We start from the raw sequence: 20720 nt of genomic DNA on the forward strand, positions 1-20720 counted from the left end.
CACAAACGTGTCGTAATAAACTTCACGATGGCTACAGTAGAGCTGGTAAAAAGCGATGAATTATCGGTGGTTGAATTTTGCATTTTCTTGTGTTCTGTGTTTCTTTTCCAGCACAGTACAGTCATTATTGTGTAGATGCAGCGCAGCTATGATGAGTTGACTTTTTGAAATAGAGACACGCTCCCTTGGAAGATGTCCAAGCTCATATATCACAACTGTTTATTCCACTCAAGTGTTGCAGCTCTGAAACACTTCTGCCTAGATTATGTAAGAGTATCAAAGAGGAGACGCTTTTTTTTTTTTTTTTTCTCCTGCTTCTGAATAACCACCCAGTTCAAGAGTTCACATATGCTATTCCTGTGGGCCCCCGGCAGTTCAGTTAATCATTTTTGACACACTCTGCACTGTCATTACACCATGACAGTGCAGAGTGTGCCGTTTGAGGATAAAGGTGGGGGGGGGGGAGACTGTTGGCTAAGGATCCTGAAAAAACCTGCTTTATTAAAACATTTTTCCTTATATTTTCATGTCATTTTTTGGTGTCTTTGGACTCTACCTCTGTTATGAAGTTATAAATCAAACTGTCCCACAAACTGCTGGTTCGTTTTTGTTCCCTTATACATTTCTGGAACTGTTTTTCATTCTTACAGCCTTGAGGTACTGTGTGCACTGTCGGGATTATTTTTAGGCTGCAGGAAGAACAAACATTTAACAAACAAAAGAGAATGACCTCTTGGTGTTGTTGCTTTTTCCGAACTTGCAGCAAGTTGAAGTATTCCCAAGTTAAATCAATAACCGACACACTGTAGATTAGCATTGCTGAAATGTCAGCGGTGACTTTTTAAGGAGAGTGTTGTGACACACTTTTGTTTAAATGCTGTTAAAGTGACGGATATTGATATCTCGTCGCCTGACATTGTGCAAAATGTATTTAGCACAGGAGCTTTCCGAATCAGAGCTAATTCCCAAGTAGGATTTAACACAAAAAGTGTGTTTTGATATATAAGAATGGGCATACAGAAGTACTTATATGTGACACTCTGACAATAGCAATAAAATCACTCTTTTATGATAAAAAACTCTAATATAGTCCAGGTATCAGGAAGAAAACAGGAGCATGTGTTTGTTACAGCCCAAGTGTCAGATAAATTATGAAATACCAAATTTGGCCAATTAAAAGATATCTCTCCCCACAATTACTGACACAAACACTGCCATTGATTTTCTTTTTTTTCCGTCTCTACATCTCAACCATGACTTAGAAGTTCTGCGCAGTGTCCTCATTTATTCCACTACACAATGCTCAGTCAGAATAAAAAAGTCTGGCAATAGTCCAGGGACTATTTAGGCAATATTTTTGATGGATCTCACAGTGCGTGACCTTCACACAGGGGCCATGTTAGAATTCTTTTAAGCTCGGCTCCTTCACATTGCACGGTGCAGGCCGTTATCTAATTCCTGTAAGTGATGGTGCATTTTGTTTTGCTGTATAAACATTCATAAGCTATATTTGTCACATGCGAAAATACAGTATGTGCACTGGTACATCATTATAATTGTGGGGTGGGGGAAAGAGGAATATAATTTATAAAACTGAGGAAAACTCTACAAATGTATTGTTGCTTGTGTGTTAATTAGAAGGTGTGTAATGGCTACTTTTTCTACTGCTTCCTAAAAAAAAACATGTTGCTGTTGCCATAGTGACAAAAACAAGCCAACCTCTTCTGACTGTGTATTTTTGTAAATTGTTTAGTATAATTTAAAGTAGACTTTTTTGCTTATTTCTGCACAACAACAGCAACATCTTAAGAGTCTGGCAAGATTTCCAATTTATACCATCATCCCACGCGGTTTGTCCAAAACGTCGTTCATTTCTCAGTGAACAAGTCTAAATTGGGCTCAGAATAATGAAAGATTACCGATGCCAAAGAATGACCTTGGTAGAATTTAACAATTTGTTTTTTTCAGTATTACAAATCCTTGAAAATCTTGAATTCCTACTGAGTGATTATGTCCTAACCAATTCTCTTACTCTTTCTGCAAGATAACATCTGCCTGGCAGACACTCACAGGACCCATTTATCACCCTGAGTGCCTAAATATCATTCATTTTACTATGGTTTTTACATTTTTTGCCATCAAGTAAAAGAAGATGTAAAAATGAACAGCAAGGTAAAGGTGATTTCTCGGAGGCAAAGCTGCAGTGGATCGTAAAAGTATATGGAGTTATATGGTCTGTATCCGTGTCTGGACAGGATGGATTTACTTCATCTCTACTTGAAATAGTTGGATGTACATCCGTGGGAAATCATGTTACAGTCTTGCAAGTTTATATTCATTTACTGTGAGTTGTATCCTCAGACTTAAGCCTCATGAAATGGGGTGCAGACACATAGACTAGTCACCCGCTAGTGGTTATTCAGTATATTCTAATATTTGGTTGGCTATTTCAGGGACTACATCCATTTATATGTTTATATACGGTCTATGCTTACACACAATTCTCACATATCCATACTTTCCCCAAACTGCTTAATATACTAATTCCACACACACTCACTTTTTGAGCAAAATAAACAACTTAAAGGAACACTTCACCAATTTGCATTTAGCTTTGTATTATTAGAAAAGGGGTAGTATTTTTGAAAATTTAAGTTTCCCAACCTCAGTTTCCCCTGAGTTGAGAAATACCTTGGTCCGAGGCTTGAAACTGCAACGCTAATTCCGCACTTTTTAGACCCACCTGTAGGGGGACAGTACCTCATTCTTAGAGGCCGTTTCTCTATATCCATAGTTGTGCGTACTTGCGTACTCCCGTACTTGTCGGCCTCAGTCCAAGTTCTGTTCCAGTTCTCAAGAACGCGAGCAGCGAGTACGGTTCTCATACCCGGAAGTGTTCTCGCTCCGCCCATTTTACCAAGTATGCATCGGGTGGTGACTTGAGCGTACTTGGGAAAGCCATATATCCCAGAATGCATTTTGGCGGAACACGGCAGGATAAAATACTAATTTAAACCTGAAATAAATATTTTTCTGTGTCCCGGAACGCAGTTTTGAAATCATTTGAGGCGAGAAATTAGTCATTTAGAATCCAAACATGTGGTTTGTGGAGGTGATCAGCTCCGCCTCTGCGGACGCTCGGTGCGCACAGTGCCCGGCACAGAGCAGCGTTACCTCGGCCTGTCCTGAGGAAATGATCCGCTGGCTCAGACGGCTCCGTCATTACATACTTGGTGTGATCCATAGATTTGTTGTTGACCTGTAGTTTCGTTTTTAATGCAAACGTTTTGACCTGACAGTGTGAACATTTGTATAATATTAATGTTAGATTTAGTCTAAAGTCGCACTGTCATTGTATATGTATTTAAATATAATGGACACTATAATATGTAAATACATATATACACACATTTTATATATATATATATATATATATATATATATATATATATATATGTGTGTGTGTGTGTGTGTGTGTGTGTGTGTGTGTGTGTGTATGTGTTACTATACACTGCTCTAATTTATCTATTTTCCACATGGTACTGTATATTTCAATAAACATGAATTAATACATAAGTTAAATATTTAAAATGTGAAAATAACAATATATGCATTTATTAAAAGTATTTTATATATTCATTCATCAATACTGTAGGTGGCGGTAATGAGGCTTAAGTGCTTCGCGCCACCTGCCATTCAAACAGTAGAACAAGGAAGTACGCTGCTGTTCCAATTGAAGAATCGTGCTTGTGTACTCCCATACTTGGCAAGTATGTACTCCAGTCGTACTTCTCAAGTATGTACTTTCAAGTAAGTAAGCAAGTACATACTGGCCTACTTGGGTATTGAGAAACGGCCCACAATGTAAACAGTGTCCGCCATCTTTGACCAAGTGCCACTGGTGGGCACGTAACAAAAGAAGAATGAAGATATTTCACAACTCAGGGGAAACTGAGATTAGGAGGCATCATTTTTCTAAAATTCTACCCCTATATTCTAGTAGTACAAAGCAAAATGCAAATCTGTGAAATATTCCTTTTACTTGGCTTGTCTTTGGTGCAAGTTTGAGCCATTTGTAACACAATAATCTTCTTTTGAACTCAGTCTGTGGTCTGAAGAACACTCTTGTTTATTCACCATCTCCACACCACATTATGCTCATAATTTTAGTGTCATAATGTGAATACTTCACACGACAGCCTTGTGAACCAAAGAGGCCACAGTTCTGCTGGAAGATGCAGCGGCTGCATTTACTCCTCGCCCACGTGCAACATCGCAGACAAACATAAGCAGAAAATGTGTGAATATACATTTCTGTTAATTAATGGTGGTATCAGCATATTCTGATGTGGTTTAATATATCATTGTGATTATGGCAGTGTGTCGAGGCAGCTCAAGTGGCTATTTTTTGCATTGGCGCGTGACCGTCCTTGTTTATCTGCTTTGTTCAACTCTAACATGGAAAACATGGATACTTACTCATAGCATGCAGGGGGTGTGTGGGTTCATACGCACACCTGCAGTCACCACACATAGTTTTTATCTAACACGTAGATTAATTAAAAAGGGTTTGTGTAGGTGTCAGCCGCAAACCGTTCTTGCATTAATTTGTGACAGAAATGTTTTCACAACTTATTTCCAGTAACGGCTTAATTCATTATTGCAAACGAAGTCAATTTGATTGGGAACAGATTTATTACCTCTGTTGCTCGCGAACAAAACAAAGCAGGGAGTTGGAATACTTACATACTTTTAGTAACACATTAGTGATAAATTCCCATTGGGGCATTTGAACCATAATTGCTTGTGTGTGTACTGCCATCACTGGAAGGAAGAGGCAAATGAACTTCTTACTGACAACATTAGCTCTACATATGTCCGAATAATACATTACTTTAAAGATTGTTGGATTAAAGGTGGGGTACATCCAGGGCAGGTTCGCTGGGATTGGCAACCAGCAACCCTCGTGACCCTCATGTGGAGGATTAAGTCGGGAGAACATGGAAACATGGAAATATCAATGACAGAAATATCACTGTACATACTGAAAATTATAAAGTACACTAGAATAAGTCGTTTTTAATTTTGTCGGAAAAATAGCTGCCAGTAAATAACCTTGAAACACTGTGGAAAATCCGTCAAAGGAGTCCATTTACGACAGCCTGATATTTATCAGTGCTTCTGATTGAACTGCAAGAAAACGTCTAAGGTTATCATAGCGTAAAATTGCCAAATCTGTCTCTCCTGCTGCCATAATCATTTTGAGATAACACTTCCTCAAATTCTTTATTTATATGATGTCACAGAAAAAAAGTTAATTTATGAAACGGGCAGTGAGTGAACATAAACATCTGTTAAATCGCTCGATCACTTTTCATCTTTCAAGGCCATACCACTTTAGGATTGCGTACCTAAAAGCCTCCGACCACCTGCTGACACGACTTGACAGGCCATTCGAATAGAAATGGACTATGATGCGCGTCTGGCGTTTTTATGACACCTGCCCCAAAGTTTTGCAAGCGGCAACTTCACCAGCCAGACTACGGGTTGCGACTAGCAGACGGCTATAGATGTAAATCCACTGACAGAACAAAGGGGCCGATAAAACACTTCCTGATTAGATGGGAGCAATAAAACCTGTGGGACTGTCAGTCATGTTAGGTCTGATGTCTGAAACGCTGTTCCATATATTTCAAAAGGAGAAAGCACTAGGCCAAATCCTTATAGAGGCATTAGTGCTAATGGACAACTCCATAAATGCTTGTTCGGAAACTCACTTTGGTATAATTGCATCATGGAGGCATTTGTTGTGTCTTTATGTTGTCTCTGTTGACTCCTGTAGTACAGGAGCCTGCATGTTTTCAAGGCTGTGAAAAAAGAATGAACACTGTGATGTGGGAGAGACAGGAGAAAGAGGCCAGGAGCAGATACTCAACAATTTTACCAAGATATAAGTTTAGATAGGACAGTTCTGGATCTGGATCCTGCAGCCTGCAAGATGAGCGGACACAAGGAAAGACACAAACTAGGGAGAGAGTACAAAGTTAATGACATATAATCAAGAAGTCATATTCATATCCTGATTGTGAGTGCACCTCAGAAATTGTTGTGTCTTCTGCTTTAAAATGATCTGATTCAAAAAGGGCACAAAATCATAATATAATTACTGGCTTCAGACATGTCTTTATTAGCAGAGCCGAAGTCATTAAAACCCCCTTGAATATCAAAGAGCAGACTCCTCTGCACTCAGCAATGTAACCATGACAATAAGCCATTCATATCAGACCTCTTCATCATCTTTGTTGTGTTGCCATTTATTCATAGCGACAGTGAGTCAGCAACATAAACATGTATTACCATGATTTGCTTGATATCACTGACATGCTTGTAGTTGATGCAGAAACCCATTATGGACACACATTTAGTAAAGTGCTTCTCTTTGTGGATGCTGTCACTGCTCGAGTCTTTACCGGTGGAACAGTAAAGCCTGTGGACATGTGATTTGAATTACAGCAGATACACTGGCTCAGCTTCCAAACAGCCTTCCATTCAGTCACTCTTTTTAGCTTTTGTCATTCACCCAAATTTACCTCAATGTAATTACACTTGTCCATGTATGTATTTGGACCGTTGGAAATTGTCCGATAGCGCAAGCGTGTCGTCTGCGATACGCTGTGTAAAAGGGTTAAAACACATGCACTTTTGCAGATTTGTGACCCAAAGTGGTGCAAAGATCGGCCCATTTCGTTTACCCACGACATGAGTGATTAGCCTCTCTATGAGGGATATATTATTCACAGTCTTAGCTCGTGACAGCTCACCTGCAAAGCTGCTTCGACGCACTAAACTCAAAGCTTATGCGAGTCTCTTATTCTACCTTATAAGACTCATGTTTCAAAGCCTTTGAAGTATGTGTCCGTGTCATAGTTCACTTATTAAGCATCGGGGAGTCCTGTCAGCTAAAGGATTCACAGAGCTGTAGGGAGCACTGCCAGTTTCAGTTTTTTTTAAAAAGTAGCGGTGACTTTTTCCAATATACAGTTCAAGCACTACTTGGCTCTATTCTACTCGGTTTGGTACCAGGCACGTCATTTTCTATTACTTGAGTCCCTCCTCAATGTCGTTTAATACTTGGCAATGGAATAGAAAATAATTATACTGATGATGATGATGATGATGATGAAAAACTGGTGTTTTTGTATTTATTATGACAGAATGGAGCAGGTCTTCTCCACAGAGGCCTCCATCTTGGACCTTGTGCTAATCCAATTTCCAAAATGTCGTGACTCATTGAACTCAGAGGTTTCTGAAACTTTTAACTTGCGATGTCATCAGTGCAACATGAAGGGAGAGTTCAGAAGGATTGGTAAACAAGATCACATAAACAAGTTATTTCAAACCTTTTTCTGTGGTAAAATGTCCAAAACTTTTATCAGCTCCTGCTCCTGTATCCAATTCTTGTCGGTGACCTTTATAAAAGCAATTGTGTCGCTCTCCTCATACATGTGGATCCTGTTAGCCGGAAATAACTGCCTGCATGTGTGGGTGTGTGAGGAGTGGCAAGACGTGCTGCTGTTGCAGTATTTAAGCGGCAGCACTTCAAGTGCATGTAAGTCATTAGAGGGTAATGTTAATCTCTTTAGTGAGTGAATGTTGAAAGGGATGAGGGCCTGTATTCCTGAAAGCGAGGCTGCTGATGACAGAGCTGTAAACATTAGCTCAAGTGATCCACTGTGCAAACACAGTCTGCTGGCGACATGTAATTGTGGAGAAACAAGCCTCATGTATTTTTAATTATCTGCACATTACTGTCAGAAAACACATGAGGTGGAGTCATGAGAAGCTCATGGATACAGTTTCACTCCCCGCTCTCTCAGTCTTTCTCCTCTCATGCTTTGGAGAATATCTATCTATACCATCTATCGCAGATTATTGAAGCAGCGCTAATGAAAAAGTATTGACATTCCTGCAGACATGTCGGGTCAGTGAGAATTTCTGCACATGTAGACTAAGCCTTAATTATGCTTTGCACAACTCCAGAAAATGAGACATTGGACCTCGACTCTCACTCCTCATTATCCACTGACCATTGCAAGACAAAGCAGCTGCAATTGCACATCTTAATGACTTTGTTTTTGTACTTTTCCCATCACGCTCAAAGAGACGGCACTCCCACTCGTTCGCCACAGCCGCACAGAGTTGCCCCGTGAATTTCGAAGACGGCATAGACGCGTCGGCCATGGATACACGTAACTGTGTCACTGACCCTCCGAAGTTGAGCGAAAAAACCACAGAGGGCTGCAGCGATCGTGGCCCTGACTTTGAAAACTGAAAAATACACAGGAGATAGTTTTTTTTTTTATAAATTGGTAGTCCCAGGTTATGTTGTACTGCAACACAAAGTGGTTATGTTGAACATAAGTGTTGTTTTTAACGTACTTTCCCCACTAAGCCAAATGTATTCAAGACAAATGTGGGCGAAGTAAAAAAAAGCAAAGCAAGAGAAGTAAGCATCAAATAAATAATGCGATTCATCTCATAACACTGAGTAGCAGTGCCATGTGAGTAAACAAAAAAACCCCTCATGAGCTCAAGCGAAGGAAAGGTAGGAGTTGAATATTGTTGTGTTGTCTTTTTATCCTCGAGCTTAATGCCGCATGGATAATGCTAATTTGTCTGTAATCATTTAGTCTCTTCAGCAGACCTCTATGACACTTCATAATTATGTTAATCAGGTTTTAAACTGTGTTGTTTTTTTTTTATATTCCAGGTTTTCCGGTATTATTAACACTTCAGGTAGAAATCACCAAATAATCTGCTAATTTCAAGGGCCTGGACAGATCGCCCAGCTCGACCGTCCATGCTTACACTCGCACCGACGATCGGTTTAGAGTGTCTAATTTGACCTTTGACCTCATTTGTGTCTCTGCTGTTTTATTCCGCAACATGGAAACAAACCTCACGCGCCGCATACATGCAAAATTTAACAGTAGCTTCTCGTTGACATTGAATACAGATGACAAATCATCTCCCGCTATTCCCTCATTAAAAGACAGGGCATGTTTCATAGTGTACAAAATCTCCTTAAAATCATGTATGTTACCATTTTACTAATACATATATTGTGTTATATTGTTCCATAATTGCATTGTCATGTATTGATTATTGCAGAATCACATTTATATTCTGAGCTGTCCTTATATCCCCACCCCAATGCGGAAGTACCCTCACAACTACCTTTAATGAACGTCCTCCCAGATACAGAAGCTGTTATTTAACTAGCTTTTAACACTAAAAATGATTTAATACTAACCACACCTAAACAGCGGATGTCATCTGTTTTATAACTGAACGCAATAAAAAATACCGAATTCTATTATATGTCATTCATAGATATCCACACCACACATCGCGAAACGTGAGCTTTAAGTAACTAAACCCATGGACTTACACAGTCCATTAAGGCATCGAAGCGTAAAAATAATCACGCTGTCAGCTGCGGAGAGAGAAATCCTGAGTAAGAATAAGTCTGACTGTGATTAACTCAAATGGAAATCTATGTTTTCACGGAGCTCCCTGGATGAAACCGCAGCCCGCAGTGAAGTCACAGTGCACTGAAACACTATAATGGCCTCATAGGCATGTCTCACCTCACTGTAAAATATTATAATATCTGATTTATCTGATTTATGGTTGGTGCATCACATCACATCTCCTTCTAAGATAGTTTAGTGAATAAGCCATTGTTTAGACTCGGGTAGGCAACATATTTTTAGCAGTATTGATCAATATTGCCATAGTAACCTTCCATCATAATGTAAATGTATTGATGCGAGAGAGAACGAGAGGTCGGCAGCATCTCTACTGTGTGTGCCTCTGAGTTTACTACTGACGGGGCAGAGAGCTAAGGTGTTCTTATTGGCTGTTTTACTGAACAGGTGCCGGTACTTTGGTGGAATAGTTGCCTTTAGAACAGTGGGATTGGCAATAACTGCAAAACAACGTAATAACAAAGAAAATTGTACAATAACTTCATTTTTTTATTTATCTCATTTGAAAAAAAAAACCTGTCGGGAAGTTGAAGGACAATGTCATGTTGTTGTGCAGTGTGTGTGCAAATCACCTTCAGTTTACAGTGTTATTCATCATGTTTGCCTTCTGTTTTAAATAGCGAGAGCAGACCCTTTATCCTGTGCTGTAGCTCAGCAGTGGGAAACCAACATGTTTGTTTTTGTTTTGCTTCTCCGACGAGAATCAAAGGCCCTTTTTTTCTTTTTTTTTTTCCTTTTCTGTATTCATGTAAACATGAATGTCTCCTTAGGTAATGGATTAACAAGGACACTGAGGCTGATAGGGTAGATATACCACTCACCGAAGAGGGCCGTCTGTTGGATTCCTGCCAAGAAATGTTTCATCCTTCAGTTTTTTACTCCTGACTGAGCATCCATGTGTTTGCAGCCATTTGTCCTTGTGAATCCGTGGGTGACCTCAACATCTCTGCACCGGGTCTTGTTCTCAGGCACATGACTGGTATCACTCAAATTTAAAAGGAAAGTTACACTAAGTTCACATAAAATGACTTTCAAAGTTGAAGGACTGATATTGCAGTTTTACACGTCAATACAATATTTGCCGCCTCCATGCGTTTACGTGACACGGCAAGCTGGCAATTAATGTTTCCTTATGTCACACGATTTTTCCCCAGATGGAGCCCCGACCAATTTGTCATGTGTCGTTCGCGAACGAGCCGGCTCTAAGAACCGATTCTTTGTAGCAAACCAGAAGAGCCGAATCCTCTGCCTTTAGGACTTTATTTTGATGGTCACACACCATGTGGCCAATGGCATGCGAGGACAGACTAGGATCATACCATTATGTAAAAGTAGGAAGGGTACAACCAGTGTAGTGGTAAAGGCCAGGTTCACAGAGCGACAGAGAGATGGGGGATCCAGATTTAAGATATCAAACCGAGGTTAGGTGTAGGTTCTGTGTTTCTTTGGGAAAGGGTTTTTCAGAAGCAAATGGTTCCAGGTAAAACCTCAGCCCTTGTAGAAGGACACTTTTGGAACCCTTATTTCTAAGAGTGTACAACTAATAAAAAGTCTCCAAACACGTTTGGATTGGACGTTGTTGTCTTCCTTTAGGATGTTTCTGGATGTGTCTGCTGCTCTCACCCCCATCCTGGTCTCTGATTGGTTGCAGTGCCAGGAGTTGTCGCAGCAGACCTGGATCAAGTTTCCAGCAGGTTGGAAATCCGACTGGGGTCTGTGATGCATGCGGGAGGCATCACGCAGTGAGCCTCTTTAATCATAATCTTTGAAGAGTTCACACATACGTAGCAATTGGAGATTGACAATCACGTGCCAGTTGGGAGTGGGGGTTGTTTTGTCTGCGAGAAAAACAAAACTTGTTGGCAACTGGGAAATCAGGCAGTTGTCTGTTGCACTGTGGGTGCATATTAACAATTTATTCTAGTACCTGATAACATCATCGCACCAAACCATCCGTTTGATCCATTGTTTTAAAAAGCCATCGATCATACGTGTCGATTAAGTGGCACACAGGCACACACTCTCACCTTTTTCCCCCATTTTTCCACACTATAGCTGCATAAATGCCCTAAGGATGCCAATAACCTTCCTGCAGCTGCTGAAGTGGAAGAGAGTGATACTGTGACAGCCTAAGTGGAGCCGAGAGTCTTCCCACTCCTAAGTGTCGAGCTTACATTTGCCATCACTTCAAACTGTTGGAGATTTAAATGTTTAAATCTCTGGCGTATGGCGCTTTTGTGCGACGTTAATTCTGCCCACGGAGGGTTAAATAAACCCAGACGTAAACAGCATTTGGCTGCTGGAAAGTTAACAATGTGCGAAGTATGAAGTTCTTTCAACCATTGACACACAGCCAGTGGCATAATGTTTAAGTTTAAGGGTTGTCTACTCATTCAAATGTCAGTGAATGTTCACTTGGATTTATGGATTATCTGTTAAAATTCGGGTTGTCAAATGTCACATTGGCCTCGCAAAACATGTAACTTTCAAATTAAGTTAAAAGGAAATTAATGTTACATTTATTTTTGTTATATTAGTCAAAGAACTTCTAGTTTTTCTTTCTCTTATTTTTTTTTGTGTGTGCTCTGTTATGCCTGAAACTGAAATATCACAAATGTGTTGCTCCATGGAAACAGTGAAAGATCAGTGACCCAGGTCTGGGTATCAAAGCTGGGTTTTGTGGCTGGTGAAACCAAGCTGTTGTAATTTCAGTGGAGCACAGCGGGGGCGAAGTTCCAGCTCATTGTTTCAGTCACTTTCAAATGTCAAAATACAAGCTTGTGTGTGTGTTTGGATTAACAAAAGAAACCTGATGACTGACCCCGGCGCTGCATTCCCACAATGCCAGTTGACTGAGCTCATGGAGAATGCATCAGTAGTTCAAGCCTCATCCTTTTGCAGAAAACTTTGTTAAATATAGCTCTTTATCACCAATCTGTTTGAGTGTTTGCTCAGTGACATGGGTCTTTCATTTGTCAATATCCCCCTCCCAATTTTCCATTTTCCTCCCAAAGGTGGTCCCATCTGCTCATGAGTTTTGGCACTTTGTTGGAGGATATTGCTCCATCCACACTGCTCTGTTTGATTTTGTTTAAAACATCCTCTGGATACAGCTGTCTTCCACACTACCCTGGAGTTTTAGAGCCCTAAGAACTGAAGAAGCTGCTGGCTCTGTTTTTGTTTCAAAACTCCACGGCTGAATTTTTCTTTTTGTATTAACGGGCAAAAACAGAACTGAGGAAACGCGCCAACTGGCAGTTATCGACGTTCTGATTTTGGTTCTCGTCAGCCACGACGTCATCGTTGTTGAGTAAACATGGAAAAACTCAGAGGATTTTAGACTTTGTATTCCAGCGTGATGTTGAGTAACAGCTTCTGACTTTACAGTTCACTTGGCATGCTTTTAACAGCACTTAACAATTTGTTTAGGCTTTTCTGTGTGCCAAAGATGCTTCTGAGAACCTAACGTGTGTGGACAGGAAAACAAATACGGATGATGTTAGACAAAATATAACCAAAAGATACTTGTTATTCTTTACTTTTGAGACTTGAGTTCTTTGTGTATATATGACCTCTTGCTTGACCTCCTATCTGTGTCCAGGTTCCTTTCAATTTCGATGACAATTTCAACACAAAACACATCCTGAATAACAGGTTTTATTCAAGCACCGTTGTGTTCGACTGCATTAGATTTGAACTCTGTGTCCTTAATAAGCCGCAAAACTGAATGCATGAACTATTGAATACATTCCATTCCATTCTTCTCCCCTCTAAGTGAAATAGACCTCTACTTCACTCCATGAAAGGCCGTACTTTCAACATTATTATTCCTTCACAGGTGTGCACAGGGGGACGTTGTCACACACACAGCGTGGCTTAACCGCTCAAGTATACTCTACGCCGGAGAAGACAAATGGTCGGTGGATCCCCGAGTGAGCCTGGTGACCCTTAATCAAGAGGAGTTTACCATCAAGATCGAGAGCGTGGATATGATGGATGAGGGCCAGTATGTGTGCGCGGTCCAGACGAGCAGTCGACCAAGAACCACCTCGGTGCACGTCCTCGTTCAAGGTAACACATATATTGCTACAGTGGCTTAATATTTTTTTTAAATTATGATTGTGAAGCCCGTTCAGACCTGATGTTAATATCCGTACTCTCACAAATGGACACAGGTGTTCTGGTCTGGTGTCAAAGTGAGTCCTGATTCCATCCCCTATGGCCACATGGACATTATATCTCACGTCTCAAGTTCACCATTTTAACCCGCCTGACTGACATTGCCAATGTCTTTTTATGTGTTTGTGTGTATTATGCTTCTAAAATGCAAGTAAAGAGATTTTAACGATTATAATCAGGTGTTCCTCAGTGTTAAATATTGTGGCAGTGTCCACAAATAGTGAGTCAGAAGACGTCAGCTGAAGTGGCCGTCTTGAATGCTACAAATGCAATTTCAGTTATTGGATCTGAAGGCACATTCAGGACACATTATAGTGTGTTCTCAATTAAGCTTAGAGCCAAGCACTTGCGATGAGAGCTCCCAGGGTGGATGTTAAAACCAGCTCCGAATGGGGACCGACACATCTCCTGATTCTCTAATGAACGTGTCGGTCCTTTCACCTATTATGCCACGCTATGGCCTCATATTTACACTATGAATGCATCATTTCCACTATATAGGGGGAGTTGTTGTTATTCCTGAGCACCAGCACACGAGGGCATAAGTGAACAAACCACAGAGCAAAGACACATTCTTGAATCTCATTTCCTCCTTTTATTGCTCCACTGGAGCATTTACAGGCTAAATGCCTTGCTCAAGGTAAGGGGAGGGGTTTTCTCTCCTCTCCTCTCCTCTCACTCCGTCAGGCCAGGTTCACGGGCGAACGCCAGCTGTTAAGACGCTTGGTGTGAAATGATGTATGGAGCTGTAATAGTGTCCTCATAGAGATTGCAGAAGGGAAGCGAGCAGACGCACATGTCTGCAGGCTGGAGAGTGAGACTTCCCGGTGTTGACACGACGGGGTCAACGCAATTCAAATGGAAGCTTTAACCAGCAGCTCAACCTTCCTCTTCATTAGAGAGGGTGACTTACATTATGTTAATGCTAAGGACAGGCTAATGGTGTTTAATTTTTTTTTTTTTGGTGTGTCTGAGAACTTGTACTTACAGGGCAATAAGTAATCAGCATTCAGTTTTCTCTTCCCCATATTTAACCTTTTGTGCTTTGCTAGAAGAGCAAACCGCCAGAGCCAACATTGGAGTATGTTCATGTCTGAGATGAGCTAAAAGATAACGCAATCAATAAATCATAATAAAATTATAATTAAAAAATATCTCCTAAATCCTTATTATTATCTTTTTCCAAAGACTCCAATGACTTTTTCTTATTTAACCGCGTTGGCAGTATATTATTTATGGTAAACATTTCCATTTTAACAGTGACCCGTTCCAATCAGAGACATTGCTATCACACCAGAGGATTGTGGGTAAAGAACTTAACCTTAACGTTGTGAATTAAACAGGTGATATCGTTATGCTACTGCGACAGGAGCATAAAACATTGTTTTACAATCCTGTACCTTATGGTGGGTCGACCTTATGGTCTGTAGTTAATTTTAAACTCTCTACGGCCTTTTGGAGACACACAATTAAAGTGTCTATGCTTTGCTGTTTTTGGACATCCGTGCTTTGTCTCGATGAATATGTGATGCCCGTTCAATCACTGTACGGTAAATCCCATTTAGTTCACCGCCCTCAGTGAGATGTCAGAGGTCAGGGTCGACTGCAGCGATGACCAGAGTTTTAGCTCTGGCATGAGGACACATCAGTGCTCACATCACTGGATGTCCAGCGATTCGGAGATTTGAACTCTCATTATCCAGCCGAAGGAAGATTGACCTCTACCGAACTCCTCCTAGGACGGTTTTGACACTCAGCAGCCATCTTCTTAATGCCTTAAGGGCAGCTGTTTCAGAGCAAGACCGGGCTGCTTTCTAAATGGACGGATCGAGAGCCATAACTTCCCTTATAACGGTCATCGGGACATAAAAATATACATCTGGAATCACCGAGATCAGCCTTTGCCCCCCCCAATCCAAAAAAGTAATTTTTAAAATGCCTTTTTTTAATCACAGGGTATTGTCTCATGCACAAAAAAGTCACTAACTCGCTTTAGGGCGCAATCCAGGGAGCTCTCAACTCTATTGCTTGACCGTTGCTCCTCCCACCGCAGCACTCAAACAAAGAGGTTGATGCAATCTTGTCCGTGAACTTGATATACTCCTCTTTTAATGCGTTTGCAAGTCTGATTATTGGTTGCAAATTAGAAGAAACTGCCGTTAACCTTGCAATAATGTGCTGTGCTCTGCCATCATTGACTTTACAGACTTCTCTATTCATAGTGATGCATGTGCTCTGCCTCTTCTGTTTAATATCTCTGCCTCTATTGAATTCATACACAACTGTGCGGAGTTCTGTCATTTAGAATACAGATCTTATACAAAATTGAAAACGTATACATATGTTCCATACTGTATTTCAGCTTCTGAGTACAATGAAACAACTGTGCGCGTGTCAAAGGCTTGCAGTGGGTGGCAGAAGCGTTACAGCACTGTATGTCGTATTTAGAAGGGCTTTGTGCACACAGTGTGGTTTCTCTTTGTCTCTCCACATGCACACAAGAGCTGGTTTTGTGGGAGTGTACAGTATACTGGGCTGTGCGATTACTCAAGGAACTATTGTTGGGAAAAGTTTTGTTGCAGCAACGGTAAACAAAGTGCTTATCAAATGGTTCTCTACACACACATGGGGACATGCATGACTACCTGGCGTCATGTTCTCAGCCCCCCTGACAGATGCAAATCTATAGCATTCACTTGCTCTGGTCTTGTACAACTCCTGAGGAAACTTCAGCTGTAATGAATGTTAAAATGTAAAGTGTGTACTGCATTCTCTTTATCGAGCCTTAGCACTGAGAGTCTCAGGGAGCTTGATGGGGCATATTTGTATATGCAGCAAGAGTTCAAAACGGGGACTGATATCAAAATTAAAAATATTAAAGAGCATTCAAGGATCTAATCCTCCAATAAACCCATTTATGAGGAGCTACATGAATTCCCCAACAGAATTTGCAAGCTGTAAATTCAATTTTAAATTGTGAATTAATCTGGCTGTGCCATTGTTGTCACTGAAGCAACACATTTCTTTAATCTCTCACGACATAGCATGGTCGTTTTATGACCTAATAAAATAAACTCCTTTAAGAACACAACTTTTTTTTTTGTTTTAAGGTCCAGCTTGTCATCTAAAGTCTTGCCCCTCCCTTCTTCCAAGTGTGTTAGAGTGATAAACAGTGGTCTTAGCATATCATAAGAGATGCTATCACTTTTTTTTTTTTTTTTTTTTTTTTTTAAACTTTGTATACTAAGCTTCTGCATCAAAACAGTAAATGCATGTCTGTTTATTTAGCTGCTAGAGAACGTGCTTGGCACAAGATGGCATCTTCCGTAAAGCCAGAAGTAAATATGGAAGTCCTGATGGACTTCCAGTCCCTATGGAACTCCATTAAGCTCTTGACCATACCTATAACCTTCTGTTGAAAGATGCCAGTGTGAATTCATGTGCTGCCATGATGCGTTAATTAACCAGGAATCGTAATAATTAAAGGTTAAGGTCTAGCTGTCTTCTGGTGCTTCATCTTTTCATCAGGTGAATTAGTGACTCAAACTACAGAAAGTAAAACCATGAATAACAGAGACTAATGAGGGGTTTTGAGGAGCAGCATCCACCAGACTGTCTATTTTAATACGCCTGTAAAGCGAGTTATCTCCGTCTGAAGATCAGACAGACGGGGCAGGTAACACACATATAGACTTACATGATGGATTTCTTTTACCTTTTCAATTTTCATATGAAAATCCTTTTATATATATATATATATATATATCTTTTAACAAAATGTATCTCTACATTGTTATGAAAAAAAAGAAAATAAATTGCATTAATATTTGGATGAATTAAAGTACCCTTTGATGGATGGTGTAAAATTCTAGTACCTGCATGGCGGATAATAACAATTTTACAATGGCCTGCTAGTTGACTCGGGGCAGTGCAGCACTCTCTGAGAGCTGATGAAGGGTTACACCTCTATTAAAAGAAAATTTGACATGCTTTATATGAAATTGAGGCCACACGAAACCAATCTAATGGCTTAACACGCACATCCTCAGTCCTCACAAACAGTTCTGTGTGCACAGGCCTCTTAAACATGTGGGAAAGGTAAAGGAAAATACTTTACCCATTGTAGTTGGCGATGTCTTGGCATGGATAGTGAAGTTACTTAGATATTTTATCTATAGTAATTATATTTTGTCTTTGTTTTTGACTTTGAATTTGACTCAAAGTAGTGACATATTTCAAAATTCTAACCAGGACAGGAAAGGGTTACTTGTCGCAGTGTACTGTTTTGACCAAATGTTGGTATTTTTTTAGCTTCTGGTGTATTTTCACAGTGTATTTTCTTTAATATATATATATTATGATCTATCTAATGAGGAGATTTTAATCTCTAAAATCTCAAAAGATATTCCCTCACACACTTTTTCCCTGTTCCTTTGTCCTTTGTAATGTGCACGTTAGTATGCGTTTATGTGGATTGTTATTGTTATTTATGTTATGATTGGGCTTCTCTAAGAAGTCAGAAATTAATTAAGTATAACATGCAACCACTAGAACATTTTTTTGTGTTCAGGAATGCAAGTAAATAACTATAATCTAATCTATTTAATAATCAAGATATAATAATGTGCTTTACTATTTTCTGAAAAATGGTAAATTTGAAAATTCATGGATAAAAATAATAATTATATTGTAGCATTAAAAATATCTTTTTGATTAAAGCGCTTTTACATACTGATGTATTAACCATTGCAGAAACATAAAAAAGACTGATAATTACCACTGCTTAATTTACAGGTGGTTAAGCACATATGTTGTTAAGCACTTTGTGAAGAATGCAATTCAGTTGTGTTGAGAATCGAAGTGAAAAGGTTGAACCATTGCACTTTCCGTGGAAACAAGAGTTATGATTCCCTGCTGCTTGTATTTTAATTAGTATTAATATCCTCACATTCCACAGTTTTACAGTTCATATTAAATACATCTGAAACGTTGTCTTCCATGTCATGAACAGAGGTTCTCCCTTGGCCCTTTTTGCACCGCAAATAAATATAACCAGTGCTGGCAATTTTACTGCATGCCTTTGTCAGTCAGAAAGGGTAAACAGGGATTAAGTTGACATCCAGTAAATTATTCATAGAGATTTTGTCAAACAAACAAGTCTGATGAAACTAAAGCAAATTAAAGCAGCGGTGCCACTCTATTCATATGCCTCTTCAGTAGTTGATCGCCCTGCAATGTTAAAATAGAGATGCATTCTTATTGCTTTGAAACGGAAATGACAAAAGACAGTTTTGGACAGCTCTGTCAATGATAGATATATATTTATATTTTGAAAAAAGAAAAGCTGACATGCATCAAGGGAAAAAAATAAATCATTGCTGTTACATGTAGCTGTCATTTAAATACTCAGAATTATTTATTTTTTTCATGTCTGAGACATCTTCTGATGTGGTTTGTGTGAATATGCACACACAAAAATACACAAGACGGCACTTGGCGTCCATATTGATGCCTTCTTCTTCTTCCTTCAGTCATGTATTCATTGTCTGCTGACTTTGGTTCACAATTCATTGTGCGTTACTAGATATGCCTTTGTGATCGTGATCGTCAGCTGAAAAAAATATCAACTTTCGGAATATCAGGTGTGAACATAGCCTTGAGTGTCTACTTAACCTCTGCATGTTTTTGGACTGTGGGAGGAAACTGAAGAACACACAGTGGGACTTTCTTGTTGTTAGGCAACAGTGCGAGCCATTACTCCACCGTGTAGCCCCCTCCTCTCCTTCTCCAAAATATAAATTGTACAGCAGGCGTCAACAGAGGTGAACCTAATAGAGTTCATGGCGATTTATTAATTCACAAATAAGTTATTCAAGCAAGGAAGCATGTCTCTTACACTGGTCAAGGATGTCTTAGATATCTTTGAATCACAGTAGCCAATGACTCACAGAGCACAAATGTACTGAATATGAATGTTACAGCTTGAAATCTGAACTTGTCTCAGCAATTTCCTTAGGTTTTTTCTTTCTTTTTTTTTTCCGAGGTGTGACATAAATAACTAAAAGCTTGTGATGCAAATGAGGTCGCGATCAAATGTATTTTTTATCCGGCATTAAAACATTTAGCAGGGTCTTGACCAGCCTGTGATTGACTGAACTGTCAAACACACTCACAGAGGTGTCCTTCACGAGTGGATGTGAAGTGGCCGCAATTAAAATGATTCCACATAAGACGATGTGGTCTCATTTCAAATGGATCAGGTTTAAGGCAAAAACTGAGAGGAAAAGTGCATTTGATGAAAACATCATTAAAACATTGATGGGGGAAAAAGTAAATGAGGACAGTTGTCCATCTGCAAAATGAAGTGCAAATACAGTCAGGGAATTTGTTTCTTTCTTTTTTTTACAGATATTATTACTGAAGAAGCAAACTTTTTAACTGTTACAAATGCATTTTCTTTCTAAAACAATTAAATCAGAACATGGGTTCTAAAACAATTTGACAGCAGTAAGAGAACATATTAAACTCTCAAAGTAACACCAAGGTAACGGCAACGTTAAAATACAGTGGTGTAAATAGACCCAGCTTGTGTACACGTACTAAAGTTTGAGGGCCATGGAACGAGAACATAACATTGACTTTTAAATACATTTAACTGCAGGTAGTTTTTATTTTATTTTATTTATTTTTTATTCATTAATATTCATGTATATCAATCATATACACGATACACATACCTTTTAACCCAAGCTGAGGCCAATCTGCCACGCTGCATTGAACTGGTATGAATGAGAAGTTGAAATGATGAATTCTAGTTTGTAGTTTGTGAAGCTTCTGAATGTTAACAAAGAAGTTGAACATTTGTGCGGTTAGAGATAGGAAGTAGGAAATTCAGGGACATCTGAATACATTAATTCACAAAATTCACAAAAAAATAAGTATTAGTAAGTAAATGGAAAAATAACAGCTAAAGTCATCTGTGGAAAACCT

General features: G+C 39.5%; 1 protein-coding gene across 1 annotated transcript in view; it reads left to right on the forward strand.

The window, feature by feature from the left end:
• ntm (neurotrimin) overlaps positions 1-20720 on the forward strand; it is a gene marked incomplete at both ends in the record, with an annotated part of 103084 nt that overhangs the window by 54238 nt on the left and 28126 nt on the right. The window contains one exon of the mRNA XM_083909948.1: positions 13390-13622. Within this exon, the coding sequence (XP_083766074.1) occupies positions 13390-13622 (233 nt within the window). The remainder of the gene's footprint in view (positions 1-13389; positions 13623-20720) is intronic.

This window comes from Microchirus variegatus (assembly GCF_963457635.1).
Source record: "Microchirus variegatus genome assembly, chromosome: 2".
In the NCBI taxonomy this organism is placed as follows: domain Eukaryota; kingdom Metazoa; phylum Chordata; class Actinopteri; order Pleuronectiformes; family Soleidae; genus Microchirus; species Microchirus variegatus.